Source organism: Nicotiana attenuata, chromosome 1 (assembly GCF_001879085.1).
Source record: "Nicotiana attenuata strain UT chromosome 1, NIATTr2, whole genome shotgun sequence".
In the NCBI taxonomy this organism is placed as follows: domain Eukaryota; kingdom Viridiplantae; phylum Streptophyta; class Magnoliopsida; order Solanales; family Solanaceae; genus Nicotiana; species Nicotiana attenuata.
Window position 1 is genome coordinate 45,382,123 of NC_031989.1, and position 20,797 is coordinate 45,402,919.

General features: G+C 36.1%; 2 protein-coding genes across 4 annotated transcripts; one reads left to right on the forward strand and one right to left on the reverse strand.

Annotated features, from left to right (window-relative positions):
• On the forward strand, window positions 1,137-10,591 carry LOC109235695 (macrophage migration inhibitory factor homolog). Its single transcript, XM_019401905.1, has 3 exons — window positions 1,137-1,142; window positions 3,828-3,955; window positions 10,217-10,591. Exons 1-3 carry the CDS (start codon window positions 1,137-1,139, stop codon window positions 10,491-10,493), a joined length of 411 nt encoding a protein of 136 aa, XP_019257450.1. The 3' UTR covers window positions 10,494-10,591.
• On the reverse strand, window positions 10,667-18,490 carry LOC109225787 (kelch-like protein 3). Of its 3 annotated transcripts, none has more exons than XM_019390568.1 (11): window positions 18,384-18,490; window positions 16,207-16,369; window positions 15,855-16,036; window positions 15,164-15,748; window positions 15,005-15,082; window positions 13,317-13,635; window positions 12,611-12,810; window positions 11,964-12,040; window positions 11,577-11,678; window positions 11,186-11,372; window positions 10,667-11,047 (listed from the first exon to the last, which is right to left on the reverse strand). In XM_019390568.1, exons 2-11 carry the CDS (start codon window positions 16,346-16,348, stop codon window positions 10,949-10,951), a joined length of 1,971 nt encoding a protein of 656 aa, XP_019246113.1. In that variant the 5' UTR covers window positions 16,349-16,369; window positions 18,384-18,490; the 3' UTR covers window positions 10,667-10,948. The 3 variants fall into 3 exon arrangements, with proteins under 3 accessions (XP_019246113.1, XP_019246130.1, XP_019246121.1); XM_019390585.1 differs by lacking the exon at window positions 18,384-18,490 and adding an exon at window positions 18,337-18,381; XM_019390576.1 differs by lacking the exon at window positions 18,384-18,490 and adding an exon at window positions 18,214-18,313.

The following is a 20,797-nucleotide window of genomic DNA, read 5'->3' on the forward strand; positions in this document are numbered from 1 at the left end:
ATGCAGGTATAATCTGATCTTGTAGGCTGAGTTGTTCCACGACCCTCGATCTGATTATATTTGCTGAGCTACCTGGATCCACTAAAACACGTTTAACTTGAATTTTATTCAAAAGTATAGAGATTTCCGGGGCGTCGTTATGAGGCTGAGATATGCCTTCTGCTTCCTCGTCACATAATGATAAGACGTCTCCGTTTTTCTTTTGTGATTGATACTTTGGTGCGCTTGAATACAGGCCGTTGAGGGACATCGACTCTGCCAATGATCATGTGGATTACATGTTGCGGTTCTTCTTGTTCACTTTTCCTTGCATCCCTCTCCCTGAAGTGGTTTTTGGCTCAATCGCTGAGGAATTCTCGAAGGTGGACCCTCGTTGAATAACCGAGCCACTTCTTCCCTAAGCTGCCTGCAATCTTCCATTCTATGACCAAGCGTGCCATGATACTTGCACATCAAATTAGGGTTCCTTTGAGAGGGATCGGTCTGTATAGACCTGAGCCACTTGGTGTCTTTGATTTCCGGTGGAATCCCTGTCATATCTAAATGGGACCAAGCAAAGCAATCCATATTATCAATAAGAAATTGAATGAGTTTTTTGCCGATACCAGAGCCCTTGACCTCAGAGAAATCGAGCACCAAAGGTAAGCAGGCTGCTAAATAGCAATCACAGCCCCCGGCCTCGATGGAGTCGGAACAACAGGTAATCGAAGATGAAGAAGAGGATCCCCTTACTCCTCGAACCTTCGTCGTTCCCGAAGAGTCCGATGCAACCAAGTCAACTGTCGAGGAACTGGAGCAGGTCATACTTATCGAATACTTGCCCGAGAGAAAGATATACCTGGGAACGGGATTGACCCCCGAACTCTCCTCAATCACAAACATCTCTTTTGCAGCGTGTTGCTCTCCGTAGACTGTTTTCACCCCTTCCTCTGCTGGGAATTTAATCATCTGGTGAAGAGTTGAAGGCACTGCCCTCATGTTGTGTATCCATGGTCTCCCGAGGAGTGCGTTATACCTCATGTCACCTTCGATGACCTGGAACCTAGTGTCTTGTATGGTCCCAGCTACGTTTACTGGCAAGATAATCTCTCCCTTTGTTGTTTCGCTTGCCATGTTGAAGTCATTCAGGACCCGAGATGCAGGTACAATCTGATCTTGTAGGCTGAGTTGTTCCACGACCCTCGATCTGATTATGTTTGCTGAGCTACCTGGATCCACTAAAACACGTTTAACTTGAATTTTATTCAAAAGTATAGAGATTTCCGGGGCGTCGTTGTGAGGCTGAGATATGCCTTCTGCTTCCTCGTCACATAATGATAAGACGTCTCCGTTTTTCTTTTGTGATTGATACTTTGGTGCGCTTGAATACAGGCCGTTGAGGGACATCGACTCTGCCAATGATCATGTGGATTACATGTTGCGGTTCTTCTTGTTCACTTTTCCTTGCATCCCTCTCCCTGAAGTGGTTTTTGGCTCGATCGCTGAGGAATTCTCGAAGGTGGACCCTCGTTGAATAACCGAGCCACTTCTTCCCTAAGCTGCCTGCAATCTTCCATTCTATGACCAAGCGTGCCATGATACTTGCACATCAAATTAGGGTTCCTTTGAGAGGGATCGGTCTGTATAGACCTGGGCCACTTGGTGTCTTTGATTTTTCCAATAGCTGACACAATCCCTGATGCATCTACGCTGAAGTTGTACTCCGATAACCGAGGCGCCTCTGCGGGATCGGTATGCTTATCGAATCCGCTTTTTCTCATGAGTCCCCGAGAAATTTGACCCCGATCGTTCTGAGGAGCATTTCAACTTGAATCGTGGTTCCTTCGATCGACATACGGCTGATACCGTTCCCCGTTCGATCTCGATTCCTTGTTCGTATCCCTCGGGGGCTTGGCCACCAACCTGTCAGGATGAACTGAACCTGAAGGGGCTCCCTACTGGTCGTCCTCGACCCTAATTTTTGATTGGTATCGGTTGCGCACATCTGACCACGTCACAGCTGGATACTCGATCAAGTTCTGTTTTAATTGTCGAGAGGCAATCGAGCTCCGTTCGTTCAAAGCTTGCATAAAGGCCTGTATTGCCCAGTCATCGGAGACCGGTGGTAATTCCATTCTCTCCATCTGAAACTTGGACACGAATTCCCTCAACATCTCGTCGTCCCTTTGTTTTATCTCGAAGACGTCTGATTTCCTCATGGCCACCTTTATGGCCCGGCATGTGCTTTCACGAAGGCGTCTGCTAACATAGCAAATGAGTCAATAGAGTTAGGAGGTAATTTGTGGTACCAAATCATGACTCCTTTCGACAATGTTTCTCCGAATTTTTTCAACAAGACTGATTAAATCTCGGCGTCATTCAAATCATTTCCTTTGATCCCGCAAGTGTATGAAGTAATATGCTCGTTAGGGTCAGTTGTCCTGTTATATTTGGGTATATCGGGCATGCAAAACTTTTTAGGAATAGGCTTCGGAGCCGCACTTTGGGGGAACGGTTTTTGTATAAACTTTTTGGCATCTAATCCTTTCAAAACTGGGGGTGCCCCTGGTATCTGGTCTACACTGGAGTTATAAGTCTCCACCTTCTTATCGTTATCTTTAATTTTATTTTCTCCGGACTCGATCCTCTTAGTGAGCTCTTCGAGCATTTTCATAATGGTGGGGTCAGTCCCCGAGTCGTTTCCATTTGGCCTTTCTGGCGTTGGTTTAGCACGTCGATTGTTTTCATGTTCAGCTACACTCAGGGTCTTATTTTGACTTTGAAGTTGAGCAATGGCGGCCTGTTGGGCTTGCAACATCTTGAATATCACTTGAAGGCTGACTCCCCCATCTCCTATTCCCGGTATTCCTTGGTCCCCTGGTCGGGCTTCCCTGCGTACACTCCCTTCGGGGTCTGTGCCTAAGTTGGTGTTTAGAGCAATGTGAGAACCAACATCAACTGGTTCCATGTTTGGCACTTCCCCAGGGTTTACCGGCGGTACACCGTCCCCTATATTGTTGTTTTCACCAAGACCTTCGTTGTCATGAACAGGTGCATTCTGTGAGCTAGATATGTTTCAGCCTGAGAATCAAAAATTCTTGAAAAGAAAAAGTGTAAAAATAACGTGTGTAATGAGAATCAGTAAAGAAATAATCACTATTATCTTTAGCCCCACGTTGGGCGCCAAACTGTTTACCTCGAAAATACGAGTAACAATTAAATTTGATTTGTGATTTTAAAGATATGTGATTTAGTTCAATACCAATTAATAATCAAGAAATATGAAGTAGAAGTAAAAGAGACAAGTGAATCAAACCAATGTTACTTGACAGTAGTGACCTCGAGATGGTGACCTCGAGACGGGCTAAGTGCAATAAAGTAAGAAAAGTAAAGCAAGAGCAGTAGAGCTAAAGGACAATGCTGATAAACAGTAGGCAAAAAGTAGAGAGTATATTCTTTTCTCAGTGATTATATGATCTTACAAATGATTGGGGTCCCCTTTATATAATAGCGGAACCCTAAATAAGGTATATTCCTATTTACAGTAAGGAATATTCTTGATACAGCTGTCTAACCGCCTAGTACGGAGCCGTACAATCCTATTCCGGGATTTACGTCATGATCTTGGGGACGTGGCGGGAATCTAGCTCATTCTATTACAAATCCGCAACGGTACTATTTCGGGGTCGAGCATTCTCGGCTTCGATATTTCTCGTACTCCTATCTCCGGGCATCGCATTCTGTCTTTGAGCTCGAGTCTGATCCATCGGGCTCGAACTCGACCTCGCCCTCGAGCCTATAAATTAGTAACCTCGATTTCTACCGCATACAATTGTCTTCTTCAAAAGAGAGGGGAATTAATCACGCCATGCTTTTATGTTTCTACAAATGTGAATATGGATGGAGTTGACAACATCGATGCTTTCTTCTCTAAAGCTACCACAGCAGTTGCTTCCATCTTCGGCAAACCGAAAACGTAACGCATCTCTCTCTCTCTCCCTCTCTCTCTCGTCTCTCTCTCTGTCTTCTATTATTAATATATACTCCAGTTATATACATAGTGTATTATGTATGGCTTCTTCTCATATGTTGTGTAGTCTTTTCTTTGTTCTTTTACGTACCACCCTCTTCCAGGAGTTGGGGTTGGATTTTTTTCCTTTTTCTTCTCCTCTCGTATGCTGTCTAGTAATTCTAATGCTGGAGAGCTATTTTTTATAGGGATAATTGCATAAAAGTACAGTCAGTAGGTGCTTTTCATTTGCATAGCCATCATTTTAAGTTTTCATCCGTATAGCCCATGAAAGTCTCACAATATGACATTATGTCTGGATATAACTTTACAGATCTATATGTAATTTTTTATTCTTTGCATACAACCAACTTAAATCGATCATATACATTCCTATTGCAATTACAAAAATGCAAACCAACTATCAACTTGAGAAAAATCTAAATTTTCTTCTGTCCCAAGTTCTAAATAGCATAAACAAAAGAAATAAAAAATAAAATTGAAAAAAATTGCTACAAATTCGCAAGTTGGCAGAGAAATCAACAAAAAATTGACTTTATACATCGATTGTTCGAGAAAAAGTAAGAAAAAAATTTAATTTCAGTTTTAAGTCCACATATATTGTACATGTATAAAAATGTATAACTTAGTATAAACTCGTATATGGAATGTATAATAATGTATTCTTGTATTTCACCAACACAAAAAAGCAAAATTAGCTTTAACTGCACATGTGAAAGGGGAACTTACTTCAAAGAGAAAGACCACCGCACCAAAGTCGAACAGAAATCGCGAATAGAAAGAATAATATTGGATAACACTATTTACACACCTAATATACAACATTATACAACATTATACAATATTATACACTTATTATATTTTTGTATAATGCTGTATAATATTGTATAATGATGTATAATGTTGTATACGAAAACTGAATTTCACCTTCAATTTCCTTTTTCAACTGGTATGATTCTCAAAACCAATGTTAATTATGCTCAATCAACCCAGTACTCTAGATTCAAGTTACTAAAAGTTTTTTCAATATTTTTAGCTTCACCCAAATAATTTCACCGATATTAATCAACACCCATTTGATTTTTTCACCAAAATACATCTTCCTCGGGTCTATTAAAAAAACTCATAAATTACAATAGGCTTAAAATCTCAGTCTAGAACTTCAATCTTGATCTCAAGGAACTATTCATACGTTGTTAAATAGAAATAAGGAATGTCAGTCGTTGATAATTTTGTCAACCCAGTTCCGCTTTTTCAGTCCAGAATTTCAATCTTGAAAAAATTTCAGCAAAAATCAAGAACCCAGTTCTTTCCCCAATTTTAGCTCACCAAATTCGTTCTCAAAGAGTTGCAAAGTAGTCCAACTGAACCAAATCTCTACGTTGAAGCTTCTTGGACTATTATCAATTAATTTCAATAGCACCCACTCGAATTTGAGCACGATTCTTTCATAAATTTTCAGATCTGAAAAGCTTCTAACTCCCTCAACCTAATTTTTGGTTTGGATATCAAAATCTTGACTTCACAACAAACTTAGGAGAGGTGGCCACTGGAGTGGAGAGAAGAAGAGGAGAAAATGTAGAAGAGATGAGTGAAGATTGTTTAGGTTAAACATTGAAACTTTTATTTCAAGATATATACAATATGAGTCTCGGCATGTAAAATTCCAAAATATGGGCTCTTTATTGTTATAGAACTAGGTCGGGTGATATACAGTGTAATTGTTTCTTTTTTTTTTTTTTACCTTTCATGTAAAATTTATATTCTAATAAAGTATCAACTTCTAAATCTTTTTCAGCTACGGGTGTGTTTGGTATAACGGAAAATATTTTTCGTGAAAAATATTTTCCAATAAAATATTTTCTTGGAAAATAAGTAATAATATTATTCATTTTCCGGTGTTTGGTATGCAAAATAAGGAAAATGACTTCTCAAGAGTAATTCATGAATAATTTAGATATAATAAACATGAAGCCATAAACTTTCAAACCAACAACCTTCCGAACCACATTTTTCATGAACTTTCGAACCGCTAAACTTTCGAAACCGCGAAATTTCTAACACGTAAACTTTATAATTTCTAAACCCGTAAACTTCCAAACACATAAACCTCCGAAATCATAACTTTGGAACTTGTAAAATTTTGAACCTTTAAACCGATAAATAAAAAAACTAAAGATGTAAAATATATTAAAATTTTTTTTTGTTCGGGGGGGGGGGGGGGTAGGGGGGCAGAAAAACCAAAAATAGTATAAAAAAAAGTTTTGTGTGGGGAGTGGGAGGGGGGGGGGCAGTTGGGGGTGGGTGGTACAGAAAAACGAAAAACAAAAATTTGAAATTGCAATAAAAAAAAATAAGGTAAAAAAATATTTTTTTTGCGGGTAGGGGGATTAGGGTGGGGTGGGGTGGGGTGGGGTGGAGGGTAGTAGGGTGGGTGGTAACGAAAAACTAAAATTTGAAAAAAAAAAGAGCCTTNATCAGAGTATTAATGTAATTTGTTGAAAATATTAAGTGTAAGTAAAATTGTTCTTCAAAAAAGTTATTCATAAATGTTTAAAAAATTGCTATATAGAACAATTGCAAAAAGACGTATTCAATTTTTGTACGAACGTCACAAATAGTTGACTTTTTAAAGGATTTAGTTAACATAAAATTGTAATTGGTTCTATAATCCTAAATTTTAGGTACATAAGTTAAATAAGGAAAGATTTAATGACCAAATTTTAATAAATTTCTAAGTCCTAAATATAGAAAAATAATTAAATAATTATTTTGTCTAGTATAAAATTTATTTTTAAAGGGTAAAAAAAGCGAACGATATTTCGTTAAGTGGCTTCGTGCTTTTAATATAGTATAGATTAAACTAAGATGACGTTAAATAAAGCAATATAGACCGTAAAGATTTATATAGCCCACCAAACTTTATTGGGATTGAGACGTAAATAATAGGGTGAAATTCAAAAATAGCCAGATTTACAACTGGTCGTTCAAAAATAGCCCAGTTTCAAAAGTAATTGATATTTAGCTACTTTTCATGTAAAGATAAATCTGAGCGAAAACACTGTTCAAAACTCGGAAAATACGCCAGCATATTATGCTGGAGTTCCAGCATAAGTATACTTGAACTCCAGCATATTATACTGGAGTTCCAAGATAAGTATGCTGGAACTCCAGCATAATATGATGGAGTTCCAGCATAGGTACACTAGAACTCCAGCATAATATACTGGAGTTCCAGCAAGTATACCGGTCCAGCATAATATACTGGACTTTGGAGCACCGGTGCTCCACTCTCCAGTATATTATACTGGAGCCAGCAAAGTATACCGTTCCAGCATAATATGCTGGAGTTCATACACAGGTGCGCCGAACTCCACTATGTTATGCTGGACCGGTCTCTGCTGCAGCAAAATAGTGGCTATTTTTCATTGACTTGGTAAACGCTAGCTAATTGAATGACCAGTCCGAAAACTGGCTATACTGTGCTATTATAACTAAATAATATAATGGTAGTAGTTGTAATATAATTTAATACATCCCACTCTCGTTGATCTTTTGATTGATACTCTTATTATCTAGCATTTTTCTTTTTCTTTTTTTGGGTTTTCCACCCGGTGTCCGCTATTCACATTGGGGTCCGACTAAATCCGAATTCGTGCGGGGAGTCCCACATTGGAGGGTAAAGCGCTCCCTAACAAAAGCGACTCCATACCCAGGGACTTGAACTCGAGACCTCTGGCTTTAATTATGTACTCTTTCTGGCTTCAGTTTATATGAATTTATTTATTTATTTATTTATTTTGTCTATTCAAAAAAGAAAGGGTAGTATCACTTTTAACTCGCGCCAGAAACTATTTATATCTAATAGCCGAAAAAATGTATAAAATTTGTATAATTTTTGTATATAACATACAGAATGTATATATATATATATATACCATTTTCAACTATTATTGTTACAGCAGCTATGCAGTGTCATTTTTCCAAAAAAAAATTATGATTCCTTTTTAAATTTGAAAATTATTTAACTTATAGTCACACAAATACTCTTTCATGTTTAACACCACAAGTTTCAAAATAATTATAGTCACACAAATATTATAACTTATTTAGGATCAAAAGTTTTAAAGTTTTTTTTAAACTCTGTGCCAATCAAATGTAGCTAGGTTCACATAAAACGGAGGGAGTATCATATATAAATAGAAAATTAGAAATCATGATTAAGATACACCTTGCTTTATTTTGATAAGATATCGCATCATAGACCGGAGTTGAAAGAGAGATGCTCAAACCATTGAATTTAAGGCTAAATGGTAGACAACTAAAGTAGCTATAGAGATGCATATCTATAGCTAACAATTATAAGCACATTTGCTTTTCTGCTTTCTATTACTAGGTTTTCTTCAAGAAGTTCTCTTACTTATATTTTTACTAGATAAGGAAAGGCCCGTATACGGGCCCAACATTGTAATCTTAAAATTGTTATTTGTCGGTGCTCAATTAATTTTTTGATAAATAAATCGATCATTGTTATATCCATTTAATAACTGATAGAGAATGATATTGGGGATCACAATTTACAATTAATTTATTTTAATAATTTACAAAAAATTAAACTATAAATTATAACTCGCTTAAGTTGCTNCTATAATACTCATTTTAACATCAATGTCAAATATAAACATCAAATTATAAAATTGATTGAATGATATTATTTCCCAACTATATTTGAATTTTTAACAAGATAATACATTAAAGGCACAAATGTAATTTATATTAACAATTTTTCTACAACCAAAAAAAAACTTACCGATCTATTTGTAAACTAATTTTGAATACTTTCAATTTGGTCTTCCAAGTGTTTCAATAGTGGGAACAATCAGCTACCTGATGAAAGTTAAAACGAACAACATCATTTTTTATAATACGAGAAAAGTTGAAAAAAAACTTATGATTTTACTTTATGTCTTGTATACAACAAAATCAAGAGAAATTTTTAGTACAGTCAACAAAGAGAACTTCACTTGCATCCCTAAAGAGGCAATTTACTACTTCAAACAAAGAGAACCAACTGCACTAAACAAATATTAACATGAAATAAATTGTAGTAATTCAATATAGTAGTTCAAGTTATATTTTATTATAACTCGTTTAAAATGATGTTACTGGTGATAAGATAATAAATATCTGATAGAAGTCTATATAAATTATAGGGATTTTAATTTTTTTCTTAATTAAGGATATAAGAGAAATATTTTTATTTTTTCTATAGATTTATCATATGTTAATTTTTATAATGAAATAATATAAAATATTTTAAGACAATTTATAGATTGTTGAAAACTTATCATGGAAGAATGGAGTTCAAACCATATAAATCAAATTTTCATATCAATTAAGTACATAAGAGATAACCTCCTAGAACAGATGAACAAATATTATCACTTAAATTAACTTTTAAGGTTTAGCAAACTATAGTTTTTAAAATTACTTTAATATAAAACTTTTATGTTTGAAATCGCCTTCAAATAGTGTGAATATATGAAAACCTTTTAATTTTATTTTTAAATTGTGTTAAAATAGTATGGGTAAATATGAAAATCTTGTACATATTTATCTATATTTCTTTTTGTTGCTTTATTATTTAAAACTTAAATTTACTTTTTCTATGGAAACTTTTAGTTGACTAAAACAAAAATTAATAATTTTATCAAATGAGAAAAACATTCTAAATGAGAATTTGCATGGAGTAGCTCTCTCCAAAAGTCTAATCAACACTACCTTTAAACTTTTAAAGGAGTGTTGTGGTCAAGGGAATGTGGGGTCCACGTATATCAAGGAGAACACAATTTACATTTAAGAAATGCAAACAATACAATAATTTTTTTCGAAATAACATATATGCCCTTGGTTGACCATCTTTCCTTTTCTATACAATAGAAATAATTGTACCCTCTAATGTGCAGAGTTTATCTCAAATATGGATGTTCTAAAATTCATTCTTTAAGAAGTCTTCTTAAATAGCTCCATTTGTTAGCTAATGAAGAATTTTTATACTGTCATGGCACCTAAAAGATAAGTACAAATAATTATCTATAAAACGAGAGACTACTAACCTGAAAGATAAGACAAATTACCTGCCATACATATTATTCACCGGTAGAGTGAAAAAACTTTATAGTATCGGTATATATAACTTAAATTAATATGTACATATATATCAATAAAGAGGGAAATTACTTTTGCTTTTTTGCAGTATGTGATGGTCGTACTGAAAGGATCATTGGACATATCATTTGGAGGGAACAAGGAACCAGCTGCATTTGCTGAGATCGTATCCATGGGTGGCATTGACTCTGATGTCAAGAGAAACCTTATTGCTACCCTTGGCACCATTTTGCACAACAGGTTCTCCATTCCCACAACCCGATTCTTTCTCAAGGTTTACGATACAACCATGCCTCGCAAACTGTCAAAACTCTAATTTTCTCAAACAACCCACGTGTATTGATCATTCTTCTCCTGGTGTTTAAGAAGCATGATATAGCAGTATATCTATCCATGATATAGCATGCGTTCACGTTTCTTTCAGATATTTCAGATAAAAGCAACTACTATTTTGCAGAAGTTTTGCTGAAGAAAGAGCTACATAAAAGATAATAATAAGCAATACTATCTAAATTGAACTCGATTCTACAAGATGTAATACTTTCTGTTTTCTTTCCAAGAGTAACCACTTTACTACTTTCAAAAGTTCAGAAAATCCCTTCAATCCTCAACTAAAAGTATTAACCTCATACACAACTGCAAAGGTACATATACTAATCTTATCCACAAATTCAAAATGATGGATATAAAATATTGTTGGACAAAGGACGCCTAAGTTTCTAAGAAGAAATTACCTATTGCTCCATATCAGCTTTATATCGGAAGCAGAGTTCAGCATTCGTCTAAAACTATAGCTGAGGAAAAACACCTTTTCCCGATAGCCCTCAAGTTAGGTGTTTGCCAACCTTTACCCTCCTTATAACATTCAATCTGCATCCACAACACTTGAGCGTTAGCTAACAGGAGAATATATATGTGTGTATGTGTGTGTGTGTGGGGGTGTGTGGGTGTGTGTGTGTGAACATATGTGAACATACAAGAAACTAAGCATGAGATGATGGTACATACCACATCTACTATCTCCTCATTGGATTGAACCCCTCCAATTACATAGATGGATTCCTTTAGAACAGCAGCAGCTGAATACCCCCTTGAATGGTTCATTGGCTCTCCAATCATCCATGTCTCCAGACGGGGGTCATATATCTCAATGCTTGGCACCATTGTAGATCCATCATAACCACCAACTGCATATCTACATAGCAATTGTAAAGCTAAACGAAATGAAAACACTCGCAAAGTCAAACGAAAATAACGAGTATTTACTAACCCTAGTAGAAGATACCGAAAACCATGATAAAAAACACCCCCCGGAAAAAGATGACTATTTATACAATATACATCTACCCTTGAGGGCAGTGAACATCACTAAAATATAGAAAAAAGGATAAGAACATACAACTTTCCACTCAAGGCAACCAACGCATGGCATCCTCTCTTTGTGTTCATACTTGCAATTTTTGTCCAGGAATGTTCTCTGGGATCAAATCTTTCAGCAGTCCTGAAGTAATAGCTAGTAAGAAAGAAGCCACAGGAGAATAAAGCATAAAAGTTGAACTACAAACAGCTTTACATATGCAGATAATCTATACTTAATGTAACAAAAGCAGTTTCCTAGACTTCTCGAGAAATACATAGAGGTAGCATAAAAAAAGAAGGTAGATGTAGGAAAAGTACGAATTTCTACTTCTTGGGGAAGACCATGGAAAATAATACTTTCATGGTTTGAGAAAATGAGGCTGACATGGAAAGTATCAGAAAAAGAACGGTAATTGTGCTAACTTACGCCAGGTAATTGCTTCCATCATATCCACCAACAGCATATAATGCACCATTGCTTTCTGCTGCAGCAAGAGCAAATCTCTGCAAATATACAATGCATGGAAACAAATTCACATCAAAGGAGAAAACATAACACTTGAAAAAAATGAGATGCTTCCAGACACTAACTAATCCAATTAAAGACAGATGGAGGTCCTGGAATTCCAAGCTTTGCTAGCAACTATTTCCCACAATGGACTTAGCTATTGTGGATAACACAACAAAACAAAATACGACATTTTAACCAATTCTTACCCTCTACCACCTTACTTATCAACACTTTCTTAAATCCTTAAAACTACTTCAATATAAGGCCAAGAGGATTAAACAAAGAGACAAAACGATTTGGAGATTAAGGACAAGATTAACTCATATAGATTTGCTATAAAAACTAAAATGATGAGAATAACTTTCAAAGTGTAATACAAATCAGCATTCTGGTCACAACTTAGATTTTTGACTGAAATGATCTGTCACATTGCAAATTATTTTTGCCCGACAAACAAAACCCAAATTTTTAGCTTTACAGATGCTTTTTGTCTCTTTACACTATTATTACCAAGAAAACAATAACAGAACATAAAAAAATACAACAGGATCACAAGAGCTAACCTTCTGCAACATGGATTGTGTATTCATCCATCGTCCTACTTCAGGATCATACATTTCAACCTCTGAAAAGCACTCAATCCCATTTCCACCACCAAGCACAAATATTTTGTCCTTCAAAGCAGCACCAGCTAAGCTACCCTTTTTCTCTTTCAGAGAAGGGCACTGAGTCCACTTATTATCAACTGGGTTATATGATTCAACTTCAAAAGAAAAGAGTTCAGCATTGTCAGCAACTTGAGAGAGATATGGGGATAACGGTGGGAGAAATTCAAAAATAGCCAGATTTACCACTGGTCGTTGAAAAATAGCCAAGTTTCAAAAGTCATCGAAATTTAGCCGCTTTAAATCTGAGCGAAAACACTGTTCAAAATCCGGAAAAATATGCCCGCAAATTTTACGGGAGTTCCAGCAAGTACAATTGTCCAGTATAATATACTGGAGTTTGGAGCACTGGTGCTCCAGTCTCCCGCAAATTTTACAGGAGTTAGTAAAGTATACCGGTCCAGCATAATATGCTGGAGTTCGTACACAAATGCACCAGAACTCCCGTATATTATACTGGACCGGTCTCTGTTGCAGCAAAATAGTGGCTATTTTTCATTGACCTGATAAACGCTGGCTATTTTTCATTGACCAGTGTGAAAACTGGCTATACCATGATATTTTACCGATAACGGTGGGCAGAGAAGTAAGTACAAAACTGTACCTGTGTCGTACCACAAGCTTCCAGTTCCACCACCAAATACATAAAGTTCTCCACTCAGCTTTGCAACTGACGCATATGCACGAACTGAATTCATTGGTTTAAGTGACTTCAACACATCAAGTGAAGGCATATACGAGTCCAAAGCTGATAACCATGATACACCATCATATCCTCCAGTAAGGAAAATGGACTCATGCTTCATGTGTACATCATCATTGCAGTCAATCATTATTTCATCAGCACGTGCACAAACAGTATTTGAGGATTCCAGCATCATACATTTATATTTTAACTGAGTAATCTCTTGTTCTGCATAAGCCTGAAACTCCAAACCACCTAGAGTTACTAGGTATTAACTTCTTATCTTTATATATACAACTGCATGTTTACCCAAACGGTATGAAATTGGACGAAGTTAAAATCCTAGAAACAGACTTTGGGAGTTCTGGAAATCCGAATTTGCTTGCTGTCATTCTCAAAGAATATAACATTTAATGCCACATTCAGTTACACCTCTGTTTCATTTTGGTTACAGCCATACACACTACGAACCCAATGTCGTTCCTATTGGTTCATATTCTTGATATACTAACAATCATTATAACCAGTTCAAATCTGTTGAATATATAGATTTGGTCTCACAAAAACCAATAAGAGTTCTTTAATATGGAGGCTCTCAGCTAAAAGATTTTCTTCTAACATGTAGGACAAAGACTAAATTAATATTCCCATCCCAGAACAATAACGAGTGCTTGGAGAAGAAAAGTGATACCCCTTCACGAACCCAAGCCTATTAGCCCAAATAAAGTGGATAATCTCAATTTCAAGTATTTTGTGTTCAATGATTTTAAAAACTAATTTAGGACTTCAAAACATATCAAACTATGTGTTTATAACCACACTACTCATGTTGTGTTTTATCCCTCCATTTGTTCTTTGCAGTAAAAAAAGCAGTGTACAGCCTATTCAAACTCTGTTGTATGACATCAAAACACTAAGATATAATGTATCTAAGAAATTTTCTGTTCTTCACCTGTTATCAACCAAATACTTGGAATTCCACTTAGAGCATCTTAATAAACTAAAGTAAACATCCATCCCTGTTTCACTCGTTCTTCTTTTCTAAAGTTTTTCAGGAGCAATCCAAATTTAAAAATAATGGTCAACCAAATATTTGGCTCCATTTAGCCCCATTATTTCATCACAAAAAAAAAAAAAAAAAAAAAAAAAAAAAATCATTTGGCTCCATTTGGTCTCTGAACCTTGAAGACTATCCTAGGATATTGCATATTCCTGTCGTTTCACCTTATTTTAAGCAAGGCAACAAACCTTACGTTTCTTATAGAGAGTATTAAATCATTTGCATGACAACTCACTGAACCACATATGAGCATTAACAGTCTCAATCAGTTACTATCATCTTTTACATTGTTTATGGATTATCGTTATTGTAAGAACAGTAAGGTTTCAGTATATTTTCTCATGCCCTCTCACCACCCACCTCCTAGAAAACAAAGGGAGAGGAAAAACATATATCTTTTGGTTCCTCGTAGTACCAAAAGACATCCAACATAGAGCAAGTTCTAGCATCATTAGTAACTCGCAAAGAGAAATTAGGAAGGATAGTAATTTTAGCACAGAATAGAGATGTCACCATAACACCGAGAATGCAAAGAGATAAGGTTTACCAGCTTCCGCTCCAAATTATCCACCTTATGAATGTGCTCTTCCTTAAAAGCTTTCAGTTCTTCTATTCCTTGAAGAAGCTACAAAAGAACAAAATAGCTCAAGTCATGTAAAGCGGTAAGATGCTGCTGTTGGGGGACAAAAATCGGCAGATGAACAACCTGAGCTATAACAGATGGATAACCAGTTGAGTCATAGGAGCAGTCTACATTCTGCTCTTCCTGCAAAGTTTCTTGCCCAATGATTGCGTCATTTATAGACGGAGGAACGAAAGCATTGGTGGTTTCCTCTGAAGGCCCATTTGTAATGCCACCTGAGAATTCCCGCTGAAGGGCCAATTCTTTAAGTTTTATGTATATAAGATCCTTCTCACCCAATTCTGCCTGATCATCTGGCTGCTGGATACCATTTGAATGTAGAGAAGTGTCTCTAGCCCCCAATTTCCCATTCAAACCAGATGTGTAGGCAAAAATATCTTCCAAGTCCTGTGACTTAAAACACTCATTTTCCTCTCTTTTGTCATTTGCAGGTAAACCTAGGATTATACTTCTCTGTTTTGCTGAGTTTTGTGATGGGCTACTACTTGGAGTATATGCAAGAGACGACAGCTTGGAAATCAATTTACCAGTTTGAACATGATCTAATTCATACCAGAAATGGTTCTGACTAAAATAGTTATCCATAATTAATGGCTTAAACTGACTTTCTAGCAGCGGTTGACATTGCAGGCGTACACATATTTGAACCTTCATAATGAAACAGCAAAGTTTGAGATTTTTTTTTTTTTTTTTGGGACTAAACCAGAGGCATTGACCAAAGGAAAGAATCCCCACAAGAAAGACGATATCAAACCTGCGCAGGAAATTGAGTTTTAAAAGAACCATCTGACGTCCAAGCATATTGATCGATATACATTTGACCAGAGCCTGCAGCCTCATAGACGCCGTAAAGCTTTCTATCACTGAAGTTGAACAAAAATAATGGCAAGCCTGGATCTATATTCTTCACATATGAAAAATGTTGAACAGGCAAACCTATCAAAAGTTTTTAAACATTAGCATACTTGAATAAATGGTGAAAAGAAGAAATAAGAAAATTAAACATAAAAAACACTCTCATATCTCAACACAATAATTCTGATTTATTTCTTTTTTTCTCTTTTTCCTTTTTTTGGAAGGAAAGATACTATGGCCAAATAACTGACCAAATAGTTGTTTCGAGAGACACTCTCTCATCGTGTTATTCTTGCAACCAAATATAACGCCTCCAAGCTGACTTCTACTCAAGTTTCTAAAGCCTCTAGCATTGTTTGCCTGGTTTGATGCAACTGCAGAAGCATTTACCATGATTGGCTGTGTTCTCCTATCCTGAAAAGAGCACAAGGATAGAACTAAATCGACATGATTAAGAGGAAAATAGTTTCCACTTTAATAAAAGTACACCGAAAATAATTTCCACTTTATTTTCAGTCATGAACAACCTATTTTCCAATGTGCAGAGCAAACAGCTAATGAAAACCTAAAGTATAAAACTAACTTATGGAACAGTCATTGCTTTCTCTTTTTGTTAATGTACGAAAGAATTTCACATCCCAATATGTCTGTACACGAATCAGTTCTTTAATAGGAAGTCTGACAAAACCTTATTTTTCCATTCAGCTACTCCAATAGAGCATGAAAACATTTTTGCAAGAACATGTGAACCGAAGGGTAAAACAGAACTAAAACTAATGATCCAGACTTCCCTTTGGATCACAATGACATTTCATCTGTACTAATGACTTTCTAGCACTTTAATTGCAATACAGCAATTTTAACCAACAACACATGCAGAACTCTTCAAAATTAGAACATAGCATTCTTTGCTCTTCCCTGCCATTGCGCTCCCTCTCCCCTCCCACGACAAAATGACACCATGCACAGGCTACCCGGAAAACTAGAAGAAAAACATATCAAATTTAACCAAGTTGGAGAATATTATAATATAGTGTTCTTTCCACTTCCAGGCCATTGCACAGCCAAACACTCTGCCCATGCACCAAGAAAAACTAAAAGAAGATCTCAAATTTAACCACATTGGTCGAAAATTATAATAAAAGAATTTAGTCAACACCATAGCCAGGCTACACAGAAAAACTAAAAGGCTCTCAAACTTAGTCACATTGGATAATATTAAATCAGGAAAAAAGATGAGCACTTAACCCCACAACAAAATTGTATAGAATAATGCAATACTTTCACCAAAAAAAAGAACAAGAAATTTCATCAACTAGCTCGGTTAAAAGCCCCTAGTTCATAACAGTCACAAAAGTAATGAAGCAGGATTACCTCAATTCTTAACAGGGAAATAGGCAATTCAGCAATCTAACCAAAATGCATGAGGAACTCTTCATGGTTATAACATAGTTTCCTCTAGCTGCCGTTGCACCCACCCCACACTCAAACAAAAACCCAGCCAGGTTTAGCCAAAAAAGCTTTAAGGAAAAACATCTCAATTTTAACCATGTTGATGAAAACTATAAAATTGAAGTTCTTTCCTTTTCCATGCCATTGCACAACCTCCAGGTTCAAATGTAAAAAACGCTAGATGATTTCTTCTCATCTGAAGCTTTGGTGGACCGATTACCTGTGTGGTGGGCGGTAGCGGGTATGATGGAATAGTCTAGGAAACAGGCATAAAAAAATTATCCAACTTTCAATTGCACCTAAGGGTGTAATCTAATAGTCATTTAAGTGTGAGGAGAATCATGAATTTCAGTCGCACCTAAGGCCTAAGGGTGTGATCTAATGGTCATATAAGTGTTAGGAGAATCCTCAGGTATCAGGTTCAAATTCCTAACATAAGCAAAAAACACTAGATGATTTCTTCCCGGGCAGTAAAGTATCCTGTGGAATAGTTAAGTGAAGGCAAACTTACCCAGACGGCAGATATCTCAATCATCAAAAAAAAAAAAAAAAAACTTTAATCAATTCGAACAATCAGTTCACAAAAAGAAAAAAACTAAACCCTAAACCCCAACACAAATTTGTGAAAAATGATGCAAAAATATCACCAAAACAAGGAAATTCCATCCAATAACCAGGCTAAAAGCCCATAGTTCATAACAATCATAAAAGTTAATGAAGCGGCATGATCTCAACAGCAACATGAGCAAAAACCTGCCGTCCTAACAAGTATAAAAAAGAGAAACAGAAGTGATTGAATTTCATACTTAATAAGATAACCCTTTTAACCCAACTGGATAACATATAGTTTCCAGTTTGCAGTGAAGCAAAATTGTGTACATAAACTAAAGTTGTGCGTATATTGTCCAAGAAAATACAAATATACGTACATTGAGTAGATACAGAAGAGGGTTTTGAAGAAAGAAAGGGGAATTACCAAATGGAGAGCTTTCGAGCGTAAGAAAGCGTAAACGCATGCGCGAAACTGCCCTCTTACGGAGTATTTCGCATTAAAGTTGATGGCATCCAACAATACTCTACTTTAATTCCCCTCTTCCTCTTTTTATCTTTTTACTCCAACCCCTTAACCTTTAAAAAAGTACTTATTGTTAAAAAATGTAGCTCAAAGTAACAATATAAAACAAGAAGATAAGTAGAATAAGAGAAGAAGAGATAACTTTCTTATTTGTATTCCATCTCACATTTCATGCCTCTATTTATACTATTACATATGAAGGTTACAAAATCATTGTCTTAAACATGGCATTAACAATTGAGATCATGGGGGAAGATCATGGGGAGGGGTTATGGAGGTGTGGGAGTTACAATCATAATGGTGATGAGTAGTGGGAGGTAATTTACATCATGGGTGAAAGTAGTGGGAGTAGTGGACATCCACATTTACTAAATATTTTGTAACACTCCCCCTTGGATGTCCAAAAAAATAGATAATATGCCTCGTTAAAACCTTACTAAGAAAAAACCCTGTGAGAAAAAATCTTAGTGAAGAAAAAAGAGTACACATATCTCTAATACGCTTTATTTGCTGCCTCGTTAAAAACCTTACCAGTAAAACCCAGTGGGACAAAACCTAGGCTAAGGGAAAAAGAGTACAGCGCGTATCTTACTCCCCCTCATGAAAATATCACTTTATTCTCGAAGACGTCGCATTCCAATCTTCTGTCTCAACTTCTCAAATGTTGAGGTTGGTAAAGCCTTAGTGAACAGATCAGCCAAATTTTTACATGAACGAATCTATTGAACATTAATTTTACCATTTTGTTGAAGATCATGCGTGAAAAAGAACTTTGGTGAAATATGCTTTGTTCTGTCTCCTTTGATGTATCCTCCTTTCAGTTGAGCAATACAAGCAACATTGTCTTCATATAGTATTGTTGGATTATCCTTTTTCATAAGAAAACCACACATTTCCTGAATATGCTGAGTCATTGATCTTAACCAAACACATTCCCGACTAGCTTCATGAATGGCTATTATCTCAGCATGATTTGAAGATGTGGCAGCTATTGTTGTTTCATTGAACGCCATGATATAGCAGTACCTCCATATGTAAACAAATAGCCTGTTTGAGATCGGGCTTTATGTGGATCAGACAAATAACCTGCATCGGCATAGCTAATCATTTCTGACTTGAATTCATTAGAATAAAACAATACCATATCTATGGTTCCCCGAAGATATCTAAATATATGCTTAACACCATTCCAATGTCTTCTTGTTGGGGAGGAGCTGAATCTTGCTAATAAGCTCACTGCAAAAGCAATATCTGGTCGAGTATTGTTGGCAAGATACATCAGTGCCCCAATTGCACTAAGATATGGAGTTTCATCACCAACGAGCTCTTCATCATTTTCTTGAGGCCGAAATGGATCTTTATTTATATCAAGCGATCTCACAACCATTGGGGTACTCAATGGATGTGCATTATCCATGTAAAATCGCTTTAAAACCTTTTTAGTATATGTTGATTGATGGACAAAAATTCCATTTGGTACATGCTCAATTTGTTGGCCAAGACAAAATTTTGTCTTACCGAGATCTTTCATTTCAAACTCTTTCTTCAAACACTCTATAGCCTTTGGAAGCTCTTTAGAAGTGCCAATGATATTCAAGTCATCAACATACACAGATATGATGACAAATTCAGATCCAGACCTCTTAATAAAGACACAAGGGCAAATAGGGTCATTTTTGTACCCTTCCTTTAGCAAATACTCGCTAAGGCGATTGTACCACATCCTCCCTGATTGCTTCAATCCGTATAAGGATTTCTGAAGCTTTATTGAACAAGTTTCTCTTGAACTTTTATGTGCTTCAGGAACTTTAAATCCTTCAGGGATCTTCATAAAAATTTCATTATCCAGTGAGCCATATAAGTAAGCTGTGACAACATCCATCAACCGCATATCAAGCTTTTCATGGACTGTCAGATTTATTAGATACCTGAAGGTAATTGCATCTACCACAGGAGAATATGTCTCCATATAATCAATACCAGGCCTTTGCGAAAACCCTTGTGCCACAAGTCGTGCTTTATATCTTACGACTTCACCTTTCTCATTTCGTTTTCGCACAAAAACCCATTTGTACCCCACTGGCTTGACACCTTCAGGCGTTCGGACTATTGGTCCGAAAACTTCACGTTTTTCGAGTGAAGCCAATTCCGCTTGAATTGCATTTATCCATTTTGGCCAATCATTTCTCTGTCTACATTCATCGACAGATTTTGGCTCAAGATCCTCATCTTGTTGCATTATTTCAATTGCAACATTATATGTAAAATTGTTATTAACAACAACGTTATTTCGGTTCCACCTTTTTCCTGTAAAG